This window comes from Carassius carassius, chromosome 41, assembly GCF_963082965.1.
Source record: "Carassius carassius chromosome 41, fCarCar2.1, whole genome shotgun sequence".
In the NCBI taxonomy this organism is placed as follows: domain Eukaryota; kingdom Metazoa; phylum Chordata; class Actinopteri; order Cypriniformes; family Cyprinidae; genus Carassius; species Carassius carassius.
Window position 1 is genome coordinate 22,608,764 of NC_081795.1, and position 22,583 is coordinate 22,631,346.

The 22,583-nt window shown below is 38.1% G+C and overlaps 1 protein-coding gene across 4 annotated transcripts in view; it reads left to right on the forward strand.

The window, feature by feature from the left end:
• The window catches only part of LOC132122962 (cell adhesion molecule DSCAM-like), a 141,148-nt gene that overhangs the window by 87,485 nt on the left and 31,080 nt on the right, over positions 1 to 22,583 (forward strand). For 3 of the 4 annotated variants that reach the window (XM_059533492.1, XM_059533491.1, XM_059533493.1), the window contains exons 5-7: positions 3,610 to 3,888; positions 4,480 to 4,755; positions 20,316 to 20,612. In XM_059533492.1, coding sequence (XP_059389475.1) covers positions 3,610 to 3,888; positions 4,480 to 4,755; positions 20,316 to 20,612 — 852 coding nt within the window. The remainder of the gene's footprint in view (positions 1 to 3,609; positions 3,889 to 4,479; positions 4,756 to 20,315; positions 20,613 to 22,583) is intronic. The other variant, XM_059533494.1, reaches the window with a different exon arrangement.

Here is a 22,583-nt window from a genome sequence, read left to right on the forward strand (position 1 = left end):
ATTCTAAATATCAATTCTAAATAATTTTTTGTTTATTATTATATATATATATATATATTAGTGCTGTAAATCGATTAAAAACTTTAACTAGATTAATCACACATTTTTTCTGTGATTAATCGCAATTAATCGCAATAAAAAAGAAATGTTTTTGTACGTTTTTAATATATTTTTTAATGTAATGATTTCACAGTTAATCAAATTAATGTAGAAACAACATAAAGACAGTATATTTTAAATACTTGTTTAAATGGCATCTTTTTATGAAGGCCAGTATTACTGATATTAATACAGCTACTGATTTTTTTCTATTTTTTTACATTTATTATTAGGCTTCAAAAATATAACAGTTTTTAATTTAAGTAAACTTAAAACAATGCTAACATAAACCCATAATAAATGTCATGTTTACTCCTGCCCTTCCTGTCTTAACAGTTAGGAAATATACAGAAATTTAATAAAGTTATCAAAGTTATATGCAGTCTGCACTGCATAAACTATAAATTAAATAGTTAATCCTTATTAAAGCTATTAATGTAAAGCTAGCCAACGGATGGCAGAAAAAAATACGGATGCTGCGTTAATTGCGTTAAATATTTTGACACGTTAAACCAGACAAAAATTAATTGCATGCGTTAACGCGTTAACGTTGACAGCACTAATATATATATATATATATATATTGTTTTTTTTTTTTTTTACTGTGTTGGTATCGGATTGGATCTGTCTCGGCAGATACTCCTGAATTTTCGGTATCGAATTGAAACGGTTCTGAAAATATTTTTATCGTTGCATCCCTAGCCCTAATGGAGCTGAAGGTGTGAGGGTGAACTAGGAGGGACAGTGGGTCGACTCTTCTGAGGCAAACAGATCCAGTTTCACACTGCCAATCTTCTGCTGAATTAACTCCGTTTTTATTAACGTCTCCGTTCCCTGGTCCTCAGCACCTGCTTCAACAGCATGTCTGCTCTCACATTTAAATGCCCTGGAATATAGACTGCCCTCAGGGAGAGCTTCCTTGAGCCCAAAGCAGAAATATGTTAGCCCTTCAGGACTGGGAGAATGTACCTGAGAGTCATAAATACAGCCTTCATCTCAAGGCAATTTATGTACCAAATGACATGTTGGCTGTCCCAGACACCCTGGGCTGGGTGATGACAAATATCAAAGGGGATCTGTCTGTAGTCACTATCTTGCAGCAGTAACTTGCCATGCACCCAGTGTGGAAACCATGGTAAAAACTGGAATTTCTTCCACATAGAAAAAGGAATTAAACCCTTGTCCGCTGCACATAAGGTGGAACCCTCTGCATATGAGCCACAACTTTAATGGTCTCATATACAGAAAACCCAAAGTTTTCACGTTTGCTGTAGCTGCCATAAGACCAACTTCTGGTACTGGCAGACAGATATTTCTTGACCCAGTCTGAAGTCTTTCAAGGTAATAAGGATATACTCAACTCAAGCAGGAGACTGTCATGCCTGCATGGAAGTAGAGTCCCATACCATCTCCAGATGTCATCCTCTGACTCGGAGAGAGGTCACTATTTGTGACTGTCAGTCTCAACCCCAGAATTCTCAAGTGAACAAGGATGGCATCTCAATGCTGAAGTGCTAAGTCCCTCAACTTGGCCAGTATGAGCCCATTTCTGGTCGCTTTGTTGAGCAGAGATTGGGCGAAATCCACGCTGGGGACCTCCACCTTCAGAAACACCAAAGATGGCAGGGTAAGCAGAAAAGTCCCTAGAAATTGTCAAGGAGGAGACGAGACACAATGACATAAAGCCTTAATATCCTCCCTGAGAGAGAATGCCCTGGACACCTTGCAGCCACAACTGTCAGGGCTGGGGTTTTTTTGGCGATCTTAATGACAATGACTGTCCTCAGATCAGCCCTATCTTTGGATGGCCATATACAACAACTGGACCCCCGGTTTTTGCAGAACACGCAAGCCCGTTGCTCCTCCCTTCTACCCCAAGAGGAGCTAGGGTTTTCCTTTCTTTTTTAATTTTCAATTCCACATGAACATAAACAATTCCAAACATGCACACACACACACACACACACACACAATATCCCCGGCTTCCTGAAGACAAAGATGCTGATGATGTGCATTTCAGTTGTCTATGGTCTTGGTGATGAGATTTCGCTACTCTGCCTGACCATGCTGACTGCCAGTAGAACTGGCATTTTTCCACACATGCTTCAGACACTGTCTCACACAGAGGCCTTCCAATAGTGTCAACGGCATGATGCAGTGTTCAGTTCCACCTCATTTTTTAGTTGAACAATGCCTTCAAGTCATTTTGCTTCCCAAAGTTAAGATATGTTTAGATATTTGTACTGGAAAACAACAAAATTATTATATAAGTATTTTGAGTATTTTTTTTTTTCATGAGATCAGGTTGGGCTAATCAGCATGACACCACAGATATAGAAACAAAATGACTGAAAAATATTCTGTTGCTGAATAAGACACATTTACATTCACTTCAATATGTGATAACTATTAAAACATTGTTTATAATAAAAATATGATATATGGGTTTACAAAAACCCAAGTGTGTGATTTGTTGTTTTTGCTTAAGTTGTTTATGACCTTTAACTGATTAAAGAAACCTGTTAAAGTTGTGTACACGACCTCACAGGCAAACCAAGTTTGCAGCCTGTAATGCCTGACTTCACATTCATCTCAATGGTATTTGCTTGGCCGGGAATGAGAGGTATGCAGTTTGAAATTCGCAATTTGATCAGCTCATGGTCAGATCTGCAGCCAGGTTGGTTTGTGTCAAACACCTGAGCTGTAAATGAAGAGACTAATTACTCTGGAGCCAGTGGAAAACGATGTCATGGGAACACAGATTGGCTGATTGCCACCACAAGGATAAGCATGGTGGATATTTTATTTTGCTGTTCGAGCAAAAATTACATTTACTGTGGTCTCTTATTTATCTCTATGGAATCTTATTCTTTTTTAGTCCATGTTCATGTATTGTATCTGATACTTTATTTGATCAAAAATAGAGTACAACAAGTTATATTGTGAAATAGTAGTTTTCTATAAATAAAAGTTTTCTATTTTATTTATTTATTTTTTTATGTCAGGTATCCCTCTGTTGGCAAAGCTGAATTTTCAGCAGCAGGTCTTCAGTGTCAAATGATGCTTCAGAAAATAATAATTATTCAGACATTATCAAACATCATTACAAATGTTGAAAACTGTTTTTGCTGCTTAATATATTATGATAGTAACCATAATAAAATACTGTTGAAAAGTTTGGAGTAAGTAAAAATAATAATAAAACTAAAATTCACAAAATGAGAACCATTTTTAATAATTGAGCACCAAATCAACGTATTTAAATGATTTCTAAAATTATCATGTGAAACCTAAGCCTGAAGTAATGGCTACTGAAAGTCCAGCTTTACCTTCAGAACAATAAATAAATTCAAATAGAATTGCAATATTACTATTGATAAGCAATGTTTGGTGAACATCTTTGAACTTCATTCAAAAATTCAGAAGAAAGAAAGAAAGAAATTCTTACTTATTCCAAACTCTTGACAGGTAGCATATAAAACAAACATATTTTTTCTCACTGTTCTTTAGAACCGGTGGACTCTGCTCCAGTAATTCTGGATGGGTTTGAACGAAGGGAAGTTATGGTGGGTCATCGGGTGGAGCTCCCGTGTAAAGCGTCCGGTCACTCCCTGCCCAGATATCGCTGGCTGAGGGACAACAGCCCCTTAGAATCAGACAGCCGGTACCACCAGAGTGTATCTGGCCTTCTCATCGAGGCCACACGACCCAGTGACGCAGGCAGTTATGTGTGTGAGGTGTGGAACAGCTTCGGGAATGCCAAAGTGGTCGGACGGCTGGTGGTTAAACGTAAGATATCTTGTGACAGTATTCAACCACTATAGCATTCACATTATTATGTGACTATAAGCATGCCAACTCCTGAATGTCCCAGCTTTTTTCAGAGGCTTGTATTTAAGCTTTTCATGACAGGTCCCCTTTGACAGAAACAATCTTGACAGATCTTTCCACTATTGTTTTGTAAACCAAAACAATTCCTGTAAATGATACGTATAAACAGTTAAAATTTAAACTGTGTTTGCTGTGTGCCAAAAAATGTAAGTTCATTAGTCAGCACACACATTAATTTGAATAGGCTGCTATAATCTAACAAGTCTGCAGTTGTGCTGCGTTCCAGCAAAGGCAGTGTTATTTTGATGTAGTATTATGGTTTTTGTTAATATTTTTAACTAGATTTTATTTTATTTTATTTCAGTTAACATTTATTTTATTTCAAGTAAAAAGAATGTATTTTTAAATGTATACTTAATGATAATAACCCTGATCCAAAGTTTGGATTATTAATATGTCATTAATATGTTTTTTTTTTTTTTTTGCTTATTTATTTAGATACTATTGTATTTAATGGTGTATTATTGGCTGTGTTTTCATCTACCCCAGAGCCTCTGAAAGCAGTGGTGAGCCCACGGAAGGTGAGAAGCAGCGTAGGTAGCCAAGTGTCACTGTTCTGCAGTGTTACTGGCTCTGACGAGTATGAAATCGCCTGGTACAGGAATGCTGAGAAGATCTATCAGGGTATAAACGTACGTATCACGGGCATCAACAATGAGAACCTGGTGATGGAGGGAATGGCCAAGAGTGATGGAGGAGCGTATCAGTGCTTTGCTCGAAATGGCAAGATGTCCACCCAAGACTTAGTGCAGGTAGTCTTAGAAGGTGAGTAAGAGCATTAAATGTTTATTAGCATTAAATTGCTTAAAGTACACTGTAAATATTTTTTTTCTAAGTAATATAAAACAATATTGTAGTTGTTGTTTTTACAAGAAGATACTATTTTATTCTCTAATTAGGTGTTAGCATCTACTGTATCTAAATATATAATCTTAAAATTTGCTTTTACCCAAAATGAAAATTTTGTCATTAATCACATACCCCCTTGTTGTTCCAAACCCGTAAAAGCCCTGTTAGTCTTTGGAACACAATTTAAAATATTTTGGATGAAAACCTGGAGGCTTGAGACTGTCCCATAGACTGCCAAGTAAATAACAGTGTCAAGGTCCATAAAAGGTCAGAATGCTCCATCTGTCAACAGACATGCAATCTGGGTTATATGAAGCAACGGGAATAATTTTTGTAAGCGAAGAAAACTATAATAACTAATTTATTCAATAATTTATTTGTCAACGGTCTCCTCTGTAGAGCTGTAATCGGGCCTTAAAAGTTAGGCCAGACAGGAGCCGAGCCCGACAGGTTTCGGCCCGAACCCGACAAGTACATTTTGATTGACAGTTTTTTAAAAGCCCGAACCCGTTTACAACCCGACATTATTCAAATGTGTGCACGCACACAGCTCTTTTGCCTTGTGTCAAGAATGAGTCATTTATACATGTTTTAACATAATTTATTCATAACTAACGTAGACTAGACCACTTGGAAGTTGGAATAAAGAAATCAAATAAGTCCTCTGTAACATCGTAACATCTCAGCACTCTAAATAGGCATAGGCTCATTTAGCCTATAAATAGACCAACGTACCAATAAAAACTATAACAAATTAAATTAAGATAAATTTTAAATTAAGATGGGTATTTGGCAATAATGAAATTAAGATAAAGGCTCCGCCGGATTTGTTGCCACTAGCAGATGATATTTAATAAAAGAATAATGCCAACATTAGCGTATATACTCTGTCCACATTATGCATTAAAGAATTAAATTAATTTTAAGTTATCATTTAAAAAAGCCTCTACACACAGAGATTAGGCTAAGCCTACGTTTTTTTGTGGAGGAAAATGATTGAATCCACTGTAGATGTCTTCAGCGCATTCCTGCGCTCACCGATGGTGCGTCATTATTCACTCATTATTCTCATTGTAAACATGGTCAAAACATTTCCACACCTCAGACTTTGCTTTAGTTGCAGGTGAAACCAAAACGTAATCGCCAGAGGCAAGCCTCCATCACACCTACTCAGCATCCATTTTTGCATCTTTCTCGCGCTATAATCGAAACACATCACATGACCGCTCTTTACCTCGCAAACCGGAGAGCAATCCTGAGCCCACGTAAGATGATATCAATAAAGCCCGAACCTGACCGAACCCGTCGGGTCCGGGCAAAGATCTTCAGCTCTACTCCTCTGTGTCACTCCATATCACCATGCTTCATGTGCTCTTCTGTGTCTTCCATGCCACAAGGATGCACTGTTTCTATGTGTATTTAGCTTAGATTTTTTAAAATAAAACAGCACATCCTTGTGGCGCAGAGGACACAGAAGGCAGATGGAGTATTCTGATGACGACTATTCATACCTTTTATGGACATTGTTATTTACTTGGCAGTCTATAGGACAGTCTCAAACCTCCAGGTTTTCATCCAAAATATCTTAAATTGTGTTCCAAAGATGAATGGAACTTTTATGGATTTGGAGAAACATGGGGGTAAGTGATTAATGACAAAATTTTCAATTTAGGCTGGAGTATCCCTTTAAAGAAGCAGTTCAACCAAAAATTAAAATGCTGTCACCTTTATGTCCTTCTAACTCTTATCATTTTATTTTCCCCCATGAAATGAAAAGCATTATATTAGACAGAGATGCTCATTTCCAGACAGTAAATGTGGATCATAATTTATCCTGGCAACCACCAAAAAAAAAAAAAAACCAGAAAGCATAGTCCATACAACTTCTGTTATATCAAGAACATAAAGTAAATGATGACATCATTTTTACTTGTGGGTGAACTATTCCTTTAAAATCAATAATAATAATAAAAATAATAAATAAATAAAATAGCTTTATACTTAACCCTTATGCGTTGTTGGAGACGTTTTCGTCCACTAGGGTGTAAAGTTGAGTCTTATTTTGGCCACAACTTTCTCTGTGTTTGAGCTAATGGAATGATTTTTGGTGACAAATCTTATTTTGACCCATACTTTGGGAAAATGGACTCAACGGTACACTCTGGGCAAATTCACTACCCTTTCGTTATGTTCGTGGATGAAAACATCCATTAAATTTAACTGCTGTAAAAATGTATCAGATAAATTTTTTTTTGCATAAATCTATTAAACAAACTCAGCTCTGATCAAAACTACCAAATGTTTAAAAAAAATCCAAGATTTTAACTCTTTAATTACCAAGTTCATAAATGATGTCACTGATTTGGGAAAAAAACGCACAAATTTAAATATTTCCAATTTAAAAAGTGATTGTGGACTGGATATTTTTCTTGGGCATGTCAAAAATTAGTAACAAGATTGGCTTTGATGCATTGTTAGTTTTTGTGCAGCATTAGATTTAAAATTTTTCTCCCTAATTTGTTGTTGGTGGCTGTTTTTGCCCCTTTGACTTCCATTATAATGACATTTTTGATTGCAAAGCCATGACACCACATAATCATGCATTCTTGATTGTTTGTGGTTTTCCCTTTTGGCAAGAGGTAAAGTTTGTTATTTTTACAGTTGATCACTAGGTGGGACCATTAGCCCTTTAGATAGGCCTGTGCAAAAAAAGGCTTAGTTTCTGGCTTGTATATGGAGTTATATGGAGTATAACAGCAAATTATAGTGTTTGTGTGTGTGTGTGATTCTTGATTGTTGGTGGTTTTCCCTGTTGGGAAGAGGTAACATTTGTTATTTTTTACAGTTGATCACTAGGTGGGACCATTAACCCTTTAGATAGACCTGTGCAAAAAAAGGCTTAGTTTCTGGCTTGTATATGGAGTTATATGGAGTATAACAGCAAATTATAGTGTGTGTGTGTGTGTGTGAGAGAGAGAGAGAGAGAGAGAGAGAAAGAGAGGGTGTGAGAGAGACATTTGTGCACTTACCTTGATGTATCTGAAAAAATCCAAATATGCACCTCATGCTCTCAGAACTACATGGAGTAAAAAATAAAAAAAGAAGTGTGTTTATGCACCTGCTGTCTTTTGATGGTGAATAGTACGGATGGTCTATGTGTGAAATGCTCGTCTTTTCTTGATGGTTTCTTGATTTTTTTACAGCTTAAAATCCTGTAAAAAAATCTACTTTGCATCAGATTTATGAACATAATATATTATGAACCAAAGTGCAATACCAACTTTAAATAAGCTGCAGATCGCTGGACCTTTATTTATATAGCGCTTTAAACAAAATATATTGCGTCAAAGCAACTGAACAACATTCATTAGGAAAACAGTGTGTCAATAATGCAAAATGATAGTTAAAGGCAGTTCATCATTGAATTCAGTGATGTCATCTCTGTTCAGTTAAATGGTGTCTGTGCATTTATTTGCAATCAAGTCAACGATATCGCTGTAGATGAAGTGACCCCAACTAAGCAAGCCAGAGGCGACAGCGGCAAGGAACCAAAACTCCATCGGTCAAGTCAAGTCACCTTTATTTATATAGCGCTTTAAACAAAACACATTGCGTCAAAGCAACTGAACAACATTCATTAGGAAAACAGTGTGTCAATAATGCAAAATGATAGTTAAAGGCAGTTCATCATCGAATTCAGTGATGTCATCTCTGTTCAGTTAAATAGTGTCTGTGCATTTATTTGCAATCAAGTCAACGATATCGCTGTAGATGAAGTGACCCCAACTAAGCAATCCAGAGGCGACAGCAGAATGGAGAAAAAAACCTTGGGAGAAACCAGGCTGAGTTGGGGGGCCAGTTCTCCTCTGACCAGACGAAACCAGTAGTTCAATTCCAGGCTGCAGCAAAGTCAGATTGTGCAGAAGAATCATCTGTTTCCTGTGGTCTTGTCCTGGTGGTCCTCTGAGACAAGGTCTTTACAGGGGATCTGTATCTGGGGCTCTAGTTGTCCTGGTCTCCGCTGTCTTTCAGGGATGTAGAGGTCCTTTCTAGGTGCTGATCCACCATCTGGTCTGGATACGTACTGGATCCGGGTGACTGCAGTGACCCTCTGATCTGGATACAGACTGGATCTGGTGGCTACGGTGACCTCGGAATAAGGAAGAAACAGACTAATATTAGTGTAGATGCCATTCTTCTAATGATGTAGCAAGTACATAGGGTGTTATGGGAAGCGTTCCCGGTTCCGGTTTACCTAATTAATGCAGCCTAAAAATCCTTAAACGGATTTGGATATTAAAAGCATATTAGTATGTTATGTGTAAGCCAGGTTAAAGAGATGGGTCTTTAATCTAGATTTAAACTGCAAGAGTGTGTCTGCCTCCCGAACAATGTTAGGTAGGTTATTCCAGAGTTTAGGCGCCAAATAGGAAAAGGATCTGCCGCCCGCAGTTGATTTTGATATTCTAGGTATTATCAAAATGCCTGAGTTTTGAGAACGTAGCGGACGTAGAGGATTATAATGTAAAAGGAGCACATTCAAATACTGAGGTGCTAAACCATTCAGGGCTTTATAAGTAATAAGCAATATTTTAAAATCTATACGATGTTTGATAGGGAGCCAGTGCAGTGTTGACAGGACCGGGCTAATATGGTCATAATTCCTGGTTCTAGTAAGGACTCTTGCTGCTGCATTTTGGACTAGCTGTAGTTTGTTTACTAAGCGTGCAGAACAACCACCCAATAAAGCATTACAATAATCTAACCTTGAGGTCATAAATGCATGGATTAACATTTCTGCATTTGACATTGAGAGCATAGGCCGTAATTTAGATTTTCAGTTTTACAAATGCTAGAAACGTGGCTTTCTAAGGAAAGATTGCAATCAAATAGCACACCTAGGTTCCTAACTGATGACGAAGAATTGACAAAGCAACCATCAAGTCTTAGACAGTGTTCTAGGTTATTACAAACGGAGTTTTTATGTCCTATAATTAACACCTCTGTTTTTTTTAGAATTTAGCAGTAAGAAATTACTCGTCATCCAGTTTTTTATATTGACTATGCATTCCATTAGTTTTTCAAATTGGTGTGTTTCACCGGGCCGCACAGAAATATAGAGCTGAGTATCATGAGCATAACAGTGAAAGCTAACACCATGTTTCCTGATGATATCTCCCAAGGGTAACATATAAAGCGTGAAGAGTAGCGGCCCTAGTACTGAGCCTTGAGGTACTCCATACTGCACTTGTGATCAATATGATACATCTTCATTCACTGCTACGAACTGATGGCGGTCATATAAGTACGATTTAAACCATGTTAATGCACTTCCACTGATGCCAACAAAGTGTTCAAGTCTATGCAAAAGAATGTTGTGGTCAATTGTGTCAAACGCAGCACTAAGATCCAATAAAACTAATAGAGAGATACACCCACGATCAGATGATAAGAGCAGATAATTTGTAACTTTAAGAAGAGCAGTCTCAGTACTATGATACGGTCTAAATCCTGACTGGAAATCCTCACATATACCATTTTTCTCTAAGAAGGAATATAATTGTGAGGATACCACCTTTTCTAGAATCTTGGACAGAAAAGGGAGATTCGAGATTGGTCTATAATTAACTAGTTCTTTGGGGTCAAGTTGTAGTTTTTTGATGAGAGGCTTAATAAAAGCCAGTTTGAAGGTTTTGGGGACATATCCTAATGACAATGAGGAATTAATAATAGTCAGAAGAGGATCTATGACTTCTGGAAGCACCTCTTTTAGGAGCTTAGATGGTATAGGGTCTAACATATATGTTGTTGGTTTAGATGATTTAACAAGTTTATACAATTCTTCCTCTCCTATAGTAGAGAATGAGTGGAACTGTTCCTTAGGGGGTCTATAGTGCACTGTCTGATGTGATACTGTAGCTGACGGCTGAATGGTTGCAATTTTATCTCTAATAGTATCGATTTTAGAAGTAAAGTAGTTCATAAAGTCATTACTGCTGTGGTGTTGGGAAATGTCAACACTTGTTGAGGCTTAATTGTTCGTTAATTTAACCTGGGGTTATGTTTGTTTTCTTCTAAAAGAGAAGAAAAGTGATCGGATCTAGCAGTTTTTAATGCTTTTCTGTAGGATAGGTTACTTTCCCGCCAAGCAATACGAAATACCTCTAGTTTGGTTTGCCTCCAGCTGAGCTCCATTTTTCGGGCTGCTCTCTTTAGGGTGCGAGTATGCTCATTATACCATGGTGTTTTCCTTAACCTTCCTTAAGCGTAAAGGAGCAACTTTATTTAAAGTGCTAAAAAAGAGAGAGTCCATAGTTTCTGTTACATCATCAAGTTGTTTTGAGGTTTTGGATATGCTAAGGAATTTGGATACATCAGGAAGATAACTTAAAAAGCAGTCTTTTGTGGTAGAAGTAATGGTTCTTCCATACTTGTAACAAGAAGTAGAATTTACAATTTTGGCTATATGAAGTTTGCACAGAACTAAATAATGATCTGAGATATCATCACTTGGCTGAATAATTTCAACACTATCGACATCAATTCCATGTGACAGTATTAAATCTAGAGTATGATTTCGACAATGAGTAGGTCCTGAAACATGTTGTCTGACACCAATAGAGTTCAGAATGTCTATAAATGCTGATCCCAATGCATCTTTTTCATTTCAACATGGATATTAAAATCACCAACTATTAAAACTTTATCTGCAGCCAGAACTAACTCGGATGTAAAATCACCAAACTCTTTAATAAAGTCTGTATGGTGCCCTGGTGGCCTGTATACAGTAGCCAGTACAAACATAACAGGGGATTTATCATTAACATTTGTTTCTCTGGATAATGTTATATGAAGCACCATTACTTCAAACGAGTTATACTTGAAGCCTGCCCTCTGAGAAATCCTGAAAACGTTGTTATAAATTGAAGCAACACCTCCACCTTTGCCTTTTAGACGCGGCTCATGTTTATAACAGTAATCTTGGGGGGTGGACTCATTTAAAATAATGTAATCATCAGGTTTTAGCCAGGTTTCTGTCAAACAGAGTACATCTATATTATGATCAGTGATCATATTATTTACAAAAAGTGTTTTCGTAGAAAGGGATCAGATATTTAATAAGCCAAGCTTTATCATTTGTTTATCCATATTGCTTCTGTTTTTTATTTGTTGAACCTCAATTAAATTGTTAACCTTTATTTTCTAGTTCGGGGACCAGACACAGTCTCTATAGTGTGATATCTAGGTGAAAAAGTCTCTATGTGCTGAGAATTAACTGACCTCTGGGACGGGAGGCAGCTAGCAGACGGTCGGTTTAGCCAGTCTGTCTGCTTCCTGACCTGGGCCCCAGTTAGTCAAGTATAAACCTTAAGACTATTTGCCATATTTCTAGAGAGAATAGCGGCACCACCCCAGAAGGGATGAAGACCATCTCTTTTCAACAGGTCAGGTCTGCCCCAAAAGCTCGTCCAATTGTCTATGAAACCTATGTTATTCTGTGGGCACCACTTAGACATCCAGCCATTGAGTGATGACAATCTGCTATGCATCTCATCACCACAGTAAGCAGGGAGGTGACCAGAGCATATTACAGTGTCTGACATCGTGCTTGCAAGTTCACACACCTCTTTAATGTTATTTTTAGTGATCTCTGACTGGCGAAGTCGAACATCATTAGCGCCGGCATGAATAACAATCTTACTGTATTTACGTTTAGCATTAGCCAGCACTTTTAAATTTGCCAAGATGTCAGGTGTTCTGGCTCCTGGTAAACATTTGACTATGGTGGCTGGTGTCTCTATATTCACGTTCCGTACAATAGAATCACCAATAACTAGAGCACTTTCATCAGGTTTCTCAGTGGGTGCATCACTGAGTGGGGAGAACCTGTTTAATGTTTTGATCGGAACAGAAGAGCGGTGTTTTGACCCACGACTACGCTGCCTCACCGTCACCCAGTTGCCCTGCTGCAGGGGCTCTGTTTCCGAAACCGAACAATGTACAGGAATCCCTGAGCTAGACGCATCCAAAGCCGTATCTAGAGCCCTAACATTCTTACTGTCCTCAATTAAAGTTAAAGTCAGGCTGTCCTCAATTAAAGTTAAAGTCAGGATGCGTGTCTCTAATTCTGAATTCTTCTCTGTCAGCCTAACTATTTCCCTGCATTTATCACATGTGAATCCCTCATCAGCGACAGAGATAGATAAACTGTACATGTGGCAAGAGGTGCAAATAACAATAGCAGGAGAAGCCATTACTCACCGTGTTTGATTAAATATTCTTACTGCGGTTGTTTGATGAACTTGTGAAAAACTGGAGCGAGAGAGAGGAGAGGACAAAAGAAAACAGCCATAGGTTCAAATGAAAATGCTAATGACAAGTTAACGAGTGCTTGAACCCAATTATGGTCTGGCACACAGCTGGCCTTGGGGCCTATGCAAATATGCATTTGCCCCATTCCCTCGGCAGCCAGACATGGTGGAATGTCTGGTTCGAGGCCCTCACTCGATGAATTCTTAACCCTCTAGGGTCTAAGGGTGTTTTGGTGGCCCTGAAGTTTTGACATAACCTGACTTTTGTAATTTTTTTGGTTGATTATAAACATATACATGGCTAGGGTTAGGAAATATTCAGTACAAACTGGGCGAAAATAATATAAAATAGCATGTATGTACATGATTGTGTTTTTGAGAAAACAACGTTCATGTGTGGTTTGTGCGAAACGTCTCAGGGTACAAGTGTAGGGAACGAGACACTGCGTCCTCTAGGGGTCACTATGGGGAACACCTCGTCGTGACCCGTGTCTGAAGCATACATTGAAAAAACACCAACTTGTTGGCCTCTGACGTCACTACCGGTGCGACTATAAACAGGCACCGGGAGAACACGTCATTCACTTCTTCGTCTGATGCTTGCGTCCGAAGCATGGCAGGGAACTAGTGGACGCAGTGTCTCTTTCCCTACTCAGGGAACCATGGTTACATTCGTAACCCATCATGCTGAGGGGAGTGAAGGCCAGAATCATGGCGAACACATCTAATCATCTCAAGAAAGGGAACGAGGCAGAGTGCATAACCCTTAAGACACCTCAGGGTGACCTGGCGGGACATCCATGAAATTCCCTGATCAAGGAGGCTCCCGCATAAACCTGTGGTCTCAGCCGCCTAATAACGGAACATGAAGCCGGATGGCTGGTGCTGGCGAGTGTTTAGTAAACACTGTAACTGAGCACTGCAAAGGAAACTCACAAGAGTTTATTAGTAGACACATAACCATCAGCAATTTAATACACATAAGTATACACAGAACAGTTTAGATACTCACCCACCCTCCTGCCCTGGAGCCCCGCTCAAGGGGCGCCTCCTTTTAGTCCGGACCATCAGCAAGGTGGTTGCTATGAACATAGAACCAGCCAAAAACATTATAGGTCCAGCATAGGAGACTGATTCAAGAGGTTTCCCTAAAGGGAATGAGTAGATACCTTGGTATTGCTCCGATTCCAATGAAAATTGTAGATTCACACTGAAGGCATCAAAACTATGAATTAACACATGTGGAATTATATATGGAATTATATACATAAGAAAAAAGTGTGAAACAACTGAAAATATGTCATATTCTAGGTTCTTCAAAGTAGCCACCTTTTGCTTTGATTACTGCTTTGCACACTCTTGGCATTCTCTTGATGAGCTTCAAGAGGTAGTCACCTGAAATGGTCTTCCAACAGTCTTGAAGGAGTTCCCCGAGAGATGCTTAGCACTTGTTGGCCCTTTTGCCTTCTGTCTGCGGTCCAGCTCACCCCTAAACCATCTCGATTGGGTTCAGGTCCGGTGACTGTGGAGCCCAGGTCATCTGGCGCAGCACCCCATCACTCTCCTTCTTGGTCAAATAGCCCTTGATGCCTTCAGTGTGACTCTACAATTTTCATAGTCATGAAAATAAAGAAAACTCTTTGAATGAGAAGGTGTGTCCAAACTTTTGGTCTGTACTGTATATATATATATAAATAAATGACTTTTTAAACCGTTTAACTGATTATTAATCGGTCAAAATTAGCTGATACAGTTTGCTGCACTCAGAAACCGGTGACTGTGAACGAATCAGCAGAGCTTGTATGAGCTTTTGTCATCGCTGAATCTTTCTCAGACGTTTCCAAATGTCGAAATTGGTTAGAGCTTCTGTCTGTGCATGATGATGTCCAATACCCCCGGCGAGCGGAGCTTCTAAAAGTTTGGAATAATCAAAGGAGAGCTGCGGTCCTCAGTTGGGCAGGAAAGGCTTAGCATGCTGGCGCTTCAGTGTCGAATGCACCAACGCCGAGAAAAAAGGCACTTTTTGCGCTACGTCATCAGGCCTAATTTGGTCTTAATCCGGCCCTGAAGGCGGTTCATTGTCATTGAGACTTGCCTATGATAAGTGCACAGCTGAGCAGACATTTCACTCGCTGGCTTCAGCTTCACATGGAATTCGTGATTGGTTGACAGCAAATTTCAAATATTCAATGGAATGATAAAATAATGTTATTAACCGGTTATCGGCCATTTAAAATTTTCGATTCTGTTCGGAATTATAAAAAATGATTCTGTTTCTGGTTCTGTTCCTGTCAAAATTTCGTTCGTTTCCGGTTTTTGTTTTCGTTCCTTGAACCGGTTCAGAGCCCTGGTTTTAATTTAGATATACTGACTCCAAGCTTTTGAATGGTATAGTCTATATTGTTACACTTGGAGTAAGACTGGAGTAATGATGCTGAAAATGTAGCTTTGATCACAGGAATAAATTAAATTTGAAAATATATTCAAATAGAAAGCAGTTATTTTAAATAGTAAAAATATTTCACAATATCACCACTTTAGCAAATGCAACTTTATGTATTTTGGATCAGATAAATGCAGGCTTGGTGAGCAGAAGATAATTCTTTACAAAAGGAAATCTTACTGTTCAAAAGATTTTGACTGGTATTGTGTATATAAAGGAACAATACATACGCATTTCCAAAGTGTATATTGTTTCAGTGCTCTGAAGGACATAAAAAATATATTTTAAATATGGGAGTGTGTGCCTCACTTGGTCTTAACTGTGTTTCAGGTTCCTGAGGGGGCTGCTTATTTGATTTGGCTCGCTTTCCAACAGGTTCTATTGCATTGTTATCCTTGCATCTGAAATAAAAAAGCAAGCATGCTGTATACACAAATAAAATACATTATTAACATTATTGTGATGGTCACTGATACTAGTGGTAATTTATATAAGGCAAAAGAACACAATTACCACATAGCACATTTATTATCAGTGATGTTTACAGCTTCCTTGATACATTTACAGCTCAGACAATTGCAAACACCAATGACAGGGTATAACACATTCAAAATATTTACACCAGAGCAGATATTCATGAACAGAAGCTTAGTTTCATAAACACAAGCATGTTTTGTATGTAGACCTATACAATATATATATATATATATATATATATATATATATATATATATATATATATATATATATATATAGTTTGGACATTCTCATTCTCATTCAAAGAGTTTTCTTTATTTTCATGACTATGAAAATTGTATAGTCACACTGAAGGCATCAAGGGCTATTTGACCAAGAAGGAGAGTGATGGGGTGCTGCGCCAGATGACCTGGGCTCCACAGTCACCGGACCTGAACCCAATCGAGATGGTTTTGGGGAGAGCTGGACCGCAGACAGAAGGCAAAAGGGCCAACAAGTGCTAAGCATCTCTCGGGGAACTCCTTCAAGACTGTTGGAAGACCATTTCAGGTGACTACCTCTTGAAGCTCATCAAGAGAATGCCAAGAGTGTGCAAAGCAGTAATCAAAGCAAAAGGTGGCTACTTTGAAGAACCTAGAATATGACATATTTTCAGTTTTGATGCCTTCAGTGTGAATCTACAGTTTTCATAGTCATGAAAATAAAGAAAACTCTTTGAATGAGAAGGTGTGTCCAAACTTTTGGTCTGTACTGTATATATATATAGTTATTAACATATATGGCTATATTCGTGAACAGATAATAGCCTATCACAGTAAACTTCTGTCTAATCATCCTTACTGACATTAGGCTAGCAACATTATAACTCATATTATTTTTATATCATATTGCTGTCTATTTTATAGAACATAAAAATAAATAAAATAGAAAAACCTTCCTGTCATCATGAAACATTTAGATGATGTGAATGAAACTTCATAATGTTTCACTTGATTATACATTTAGTCAGGAATTATACTTTGGAAAAAGTCTAACTAGTAAAATGTGTAAACTTTTTGTAAAAACTAAAACAAGTAGATTAATAAAAATAAAAAGACTTGTTTATGATCTCTGCTGGATCAAGCCGCTTCATTCTTTTTTCTAAGGTAATCCAAAGCTTATTCCTCTCAGCATGTCTTCTTGGGGTAAATTATTATTTTTTATTCCTCTCAGCGCGAAGCGAACAGTAAAATTAAAAAATAAAAATTGATGGACAGTCTCGCTGCTCTGTTTGATGTGTGGGAATGTACACAACGTGAGCTTTCACATGGAACATTATAATATTTATAGCATGCTCAGCAAGTGGGCGTGGTCAAATTAGATATAATGAAGGGAGATCTAAAAGACTGGACATCGCATTGTTTACATATGGATTACTTTATCACAGAATATTTGTTTTCGATAAGAATAAGACTTGTTATTTTAAAAATAAACATGTCAAGCTTTCTATAGATATATCTCTCAAGTCTCTTTGTTGAGTATTTGCTGAGTTATAGTTCACTTTAAATGACGTGTTTCTAAATGAAGATCACCGCAGACCAAGGCTGCAGACAGCACACCTTGTTTTCTTTATTTTGTAAATGCACAAAGTTTTGTTGTTATTATATGTGTATACAAATAAAAGTAGACCCTTTACAGATTTGATTGATGTATTGCTCTTATCTGTACGATCAAAACTGAAAGTGTAATTTAAGTTATTTTCAGTGTTATCAGGAGAAGATGCCACAAAACGCGTATCCTCGTATGTCGACCCCACAGGGTTAAGAGCCGGTAGAAGGCTGGGTTTCACATGTAGAGACCTAAGCAGATCCCATATGTAAAAAGTCCACGGTATAGCCTCAGAACCAGCCATTTCCCAATAGAGTTGTAATCACCTCTAAATCTTCCATTTACCCCTAAACGGTTTCTATGTGTAAGTGCTTCCGAAACCTCCTTTCGGAAAAGGATGGGGCTTCTGCAACGTTCCTGTTCCGAGGGAAACAAGTACGTTTTCCCAGTGTTATCCAATCTCACTGAGTGGGTAGTGCTTTGACAACAGTGACTTTTCTTATTGTTGCCAATCCCGGCCTATTCCAAAAAAGGGGCACAGGAGCATTGCACAGGACACTGGAAGGGTCAGCATCCATGGCGCTTTGGTAGGGATTCTCAATTTGTCGGTCACCGACGTGACGTCATAAGTGACTGACTGAAAGGGAACGTCTCAGTTACGTAATGTAACCTTCATTCCCTGAAGGAGGGAACAGAGACTTGCCCCTTCGCCACAGCTGCTGTACCACCGCTGAGCAGCAGGGTCACCGTATCAGCTCCTCAGTGAAAACCTGAGCATGCAGTTCATCTGCTGCCTATTTATACTCGCGCTGTGATCAGCGGCAGCTGGATACAATCATCGCATACCAATGTGCATTGGCTCATTTAGTTTACACTTGAAGTAAATTGGTCTCTCTGGCGAGATTCTCAATTTGTCGGTCACTGACATGATGCAATACGTCAAGTCAAGTCACCTTTATTTATATAGTGCTTTTAACAATAAGATTGTAACAAAGCAACCGAACAGCATTAAATAGGAAAGCAGTGTGTGTCAATAAAGCAAAAAGGCAGTTCATCATTGAATACAGTGATGTCATCATCTAGCTCAGTCCAGTTTAATTAGTATCTGTGCAAGTCAAGTCAACAAAATCGCTGGAAATGAAGTGTCCCCAACTAAGCAAGCCTGAGCTGAATACGTACTGGATCCAGGTGACTGCAGTGACCATCTGATCTGAATACAGACTGGATCTGGTGGTTATGGTGACCTCAGAATAAGAGAGAAACAGACTAATATTAGCGTAGATGCCTTTCTTTTAACGATGTAGCAAGTACATTGTGTGTTATGGGAAGTGTTCCCGGTTTCGGTTTTCCTAATTAATGCAGCCTAAGAATCCTTTAACGGATTTGAATATTAGAAATGTGTTAGTGTGTTATGTGTAAACCAGGTTAAAGAGGTGGGTCTTTAATATAGATTTACAGTGACAGAGTGTGTCTTCTCCCGAACAATGTTAGGTAGGTTATTCCAGAGTTTCTGTGCTAAATAGGAAAATGATCTGCTGCCCGCAGTTGATTTTGATATTCTAGGTATTATCAAATTGCCAGAGTTTTGAGAACGCAGCGGACATGGAGGACTATTGTGCAATTAGAGTTTGTTCAAATAATGAGGTGCTAAACCTTTCAGTAATAAGCAAGATTTTAAAATCTATATGATGTTTAATAGGGAGCCAGTGCAGTGTTGACAGTCCCGGGCTAATATGGTCATACTTCCTGGTTCTAGTAAGAACTCTAGCTGCTGCATTTTGTACTAGCTGGAGTTTGTTTATCAAGCGTGCAGAACAATAAAACATTACAATAATCTAACCTTGAGGTCATGAACGCATGAATTGTTTCTGCATCTGCAGTTGTAATTTAGAAATGTGGCTTTCAAAGGAAATATTGTTATCAAATAGCACACCTAGGTTCCTAACTGATCACGAAGAATTGACAGAGCCGCCATCAAGGCTTAGATAGTGCTCTACGTATGTTATTACATGCAGAGTTTTTAGGTCCTATAATTAACACCTCAGTTTTTTTTTCAGAATTTAGCAGTAAGAAATTACTCCTCATCCAGGTTTTTATATCGACTATGCATTCTGTTAATTTTTCAAATTGGTATGTTTCTCTGGGCCTCGAAGAAATATAGAGCTGAGTATCACCAGAATAACAGTGAAAGCTAACACTGTGCTTCCTGATGATATCTCCCAAGGGTAACATGTAAAGCATGAAAAGTAATGGCCCTAGTACTGAGCCTTGAGGTACTCCATGCTGCACTTGTGATCGATATGATACTCTTCATTCACTGCAAAAAATTGATGGCGGTCATATAAGTACAATTTGAACCATGCTAATGCACTTCCATTAATGCCAGCAAATTTTTCTAGTCTATTCAAGAGAATGTTGTGGTCAATAGTGTTGAATGCAGCACTAAGATTCAATAGTACTTATAGAGAGATACAACCACAATAAGATGATATGAGCCAATACGTAACCGAGACATTTTTTTTTCTGTGTTTTGTAGGTTTCATTTACTTAGAAGCAACATGTATCTTTAAAGATTTCTCATTGATTGTACATTTGTAGGGCTGTATGTAAACATTTGCAAAAATAAGACAAGTCAAATCTGTCTTCCACTTCTCTAGATGGGACGCCAAAGATTCTCTCTGCCTTCAGTGAGAAGGTGGTGAGCCCGAATGAGCCCATCTCACTGGTGTGTCACGTGAAAGGAACCCCCCTCCCCACTGTCACCTGGACCTTGGACGATGACCCCGTCATCAAAGACAGCAACCACCGCATGGATCGCATCATCACCACAGAAGGCCACGTGCTCAGCTACCTGAATGTGTCTCACACACAGGTCACCGATGGGGGTGTCTATCGCTGCACCTGCAACAACTCGGCTGGATCGGTCTCCTACCAGGCTCGAATAAACGTAAGAGGTGCTTGTCAGATCAGCTCCTCAAAAACACCCACACCACACGACAAGCACACACATCAGTTCCATGTTTGTTTGGAGATTGTCTTGTTTCTATTTGGAAATTTTAGCTAGAAGGTAAATTGTGTTGTTTTAGGTTGTCCGTGCAGTGCAGCCACCTAAAAGGTACAGTATGTTCTCATTGACAGCAACTTGCAGCAACAAAGCAACTTGAAGTTATTTATTTTCAATGAAATTTGCCACTTAGAAGAACCGTGAGCAGTGACCATTGATGGCACAACAATTCATGCAAATGAGAACCAATGGGAGTGAAAGCAGTAGAGCTCTTGTGATTTGCCTCCTGATAGAGTTAGACTGCAGTCAAGTAGGAATGAGGTCCAATGTCCTACAGAGTTTAGCTTCAAACAACTCCAAAACACACTCGCCGAGATGTCACAATTGAGATAACATTAGAGATTGCATAAGTGGCTGCCCATTTTCAGTGACATTGGTCTCTAAGGTATTTTTTCCATTTCTTTTCCTTTAGGGACCTTTAAAAAGTCTTTGTTAAAGTGTTGAAGCAAAAAAGTATTTGCAAATTTTGATGATTTTTACAAAAATACTTTTATGAGGGAAAGAATTACAGTCCAGTAAAGCATTGCAAATAACATAATTGGAAAAAAAAACATAGAACATTAAAACAATTTTATTTCAAACTATATATTTAAGTGTATTTTAAAATAAGCATATACATACAAATATTTACATATTATGAATTTTGCTGACCACAGATCTCTGATTGGTGGAATTTTCTGTGCCGTATCATGACAAATTTAGCTGTCAAGCATGATTATTTTTAAAATAAACTGTATTAGTGTAAACAGATGGCTTTAGCATATACCATGAGTTAACAGCTATTTACCAAAGAAGATAATGAATAGAGCTTTTTCTTCTGAAATCGGACTGTTGGAGTCTGTTGGCCAACAGTACTGTGACATTCAGCCATTTATTTCCTATCAGTGCAATCCAAGGGGTCAAGGTTTGGCTGGTTAATATCGGCCATTTAACCCCTGCTGATAGATGCTTTAACTATAGTATATCAAAAAGCATCTTTCTCCTTTGATGTTCCTTTAAAATGGCAGTGCACTCTATTCTGAAGTTTACGTTTATTTTTATGGAGTGTCTAAAACAAAAAAATAGCCTGTCTTATTTGCAAAGGCTATGTAACTAACTTGGTCCACCATTGTTAGGTCAAGGCAGACAAATTTGTTTCTTTTGATGTGACCAACGCAACTGATTTATAATTATTTGTACTTAATGTAAATAACATCAAATGCTATTTGCTCTTAGTGCTCTTAATTTGGAAAGGAATGGGAATGAATGGGAATTAGATCAATGGGAATGCTAACAGAAAGGTTTTTTCATGTATGACAGACTTCCAATTATATATATATATATATATATATATATATAAAAAAAATTTCTTTTTTTCTTTGAAGTAAGTGTTCAAACTCAATTCTGTACTGTCTACAGTCAAGTTATACTGCCTTACCTCTCATTGGTTGTTGTTATGTTGTGCTCATTTACATAAAGTTCTTTGACTACTCTGTCTACCCTTAAAGGTCCAGCCCCAAAATCTAAATTCTCTCATCATTTACTCACCCTCATGTCATCCCTGATGAATATGGCTTTCTTCAGATGAACACAAATAGAGATTAAATAAACAAACTTCAAAAAAATCAATATTCCATTGCTGAGTTTGTATAATGCAAATGGATAGGCCCCTTAAGGTTGATGCTTCAAAAACCATCCATATGACAATAATTCATGCAACCCCATGCCAAATCTGTTTCTTCTTAAGAGCTGTGTGTGAGGAAAATTTGAAACGTTTTAAACTATAAACTATAAGTTGTCATATATGTCAGCACATTTTGAAGCATGATGTAAGCACATTGGTAAACTTGAGCAAGAAGTGATGCAGAACCACACAGGACCA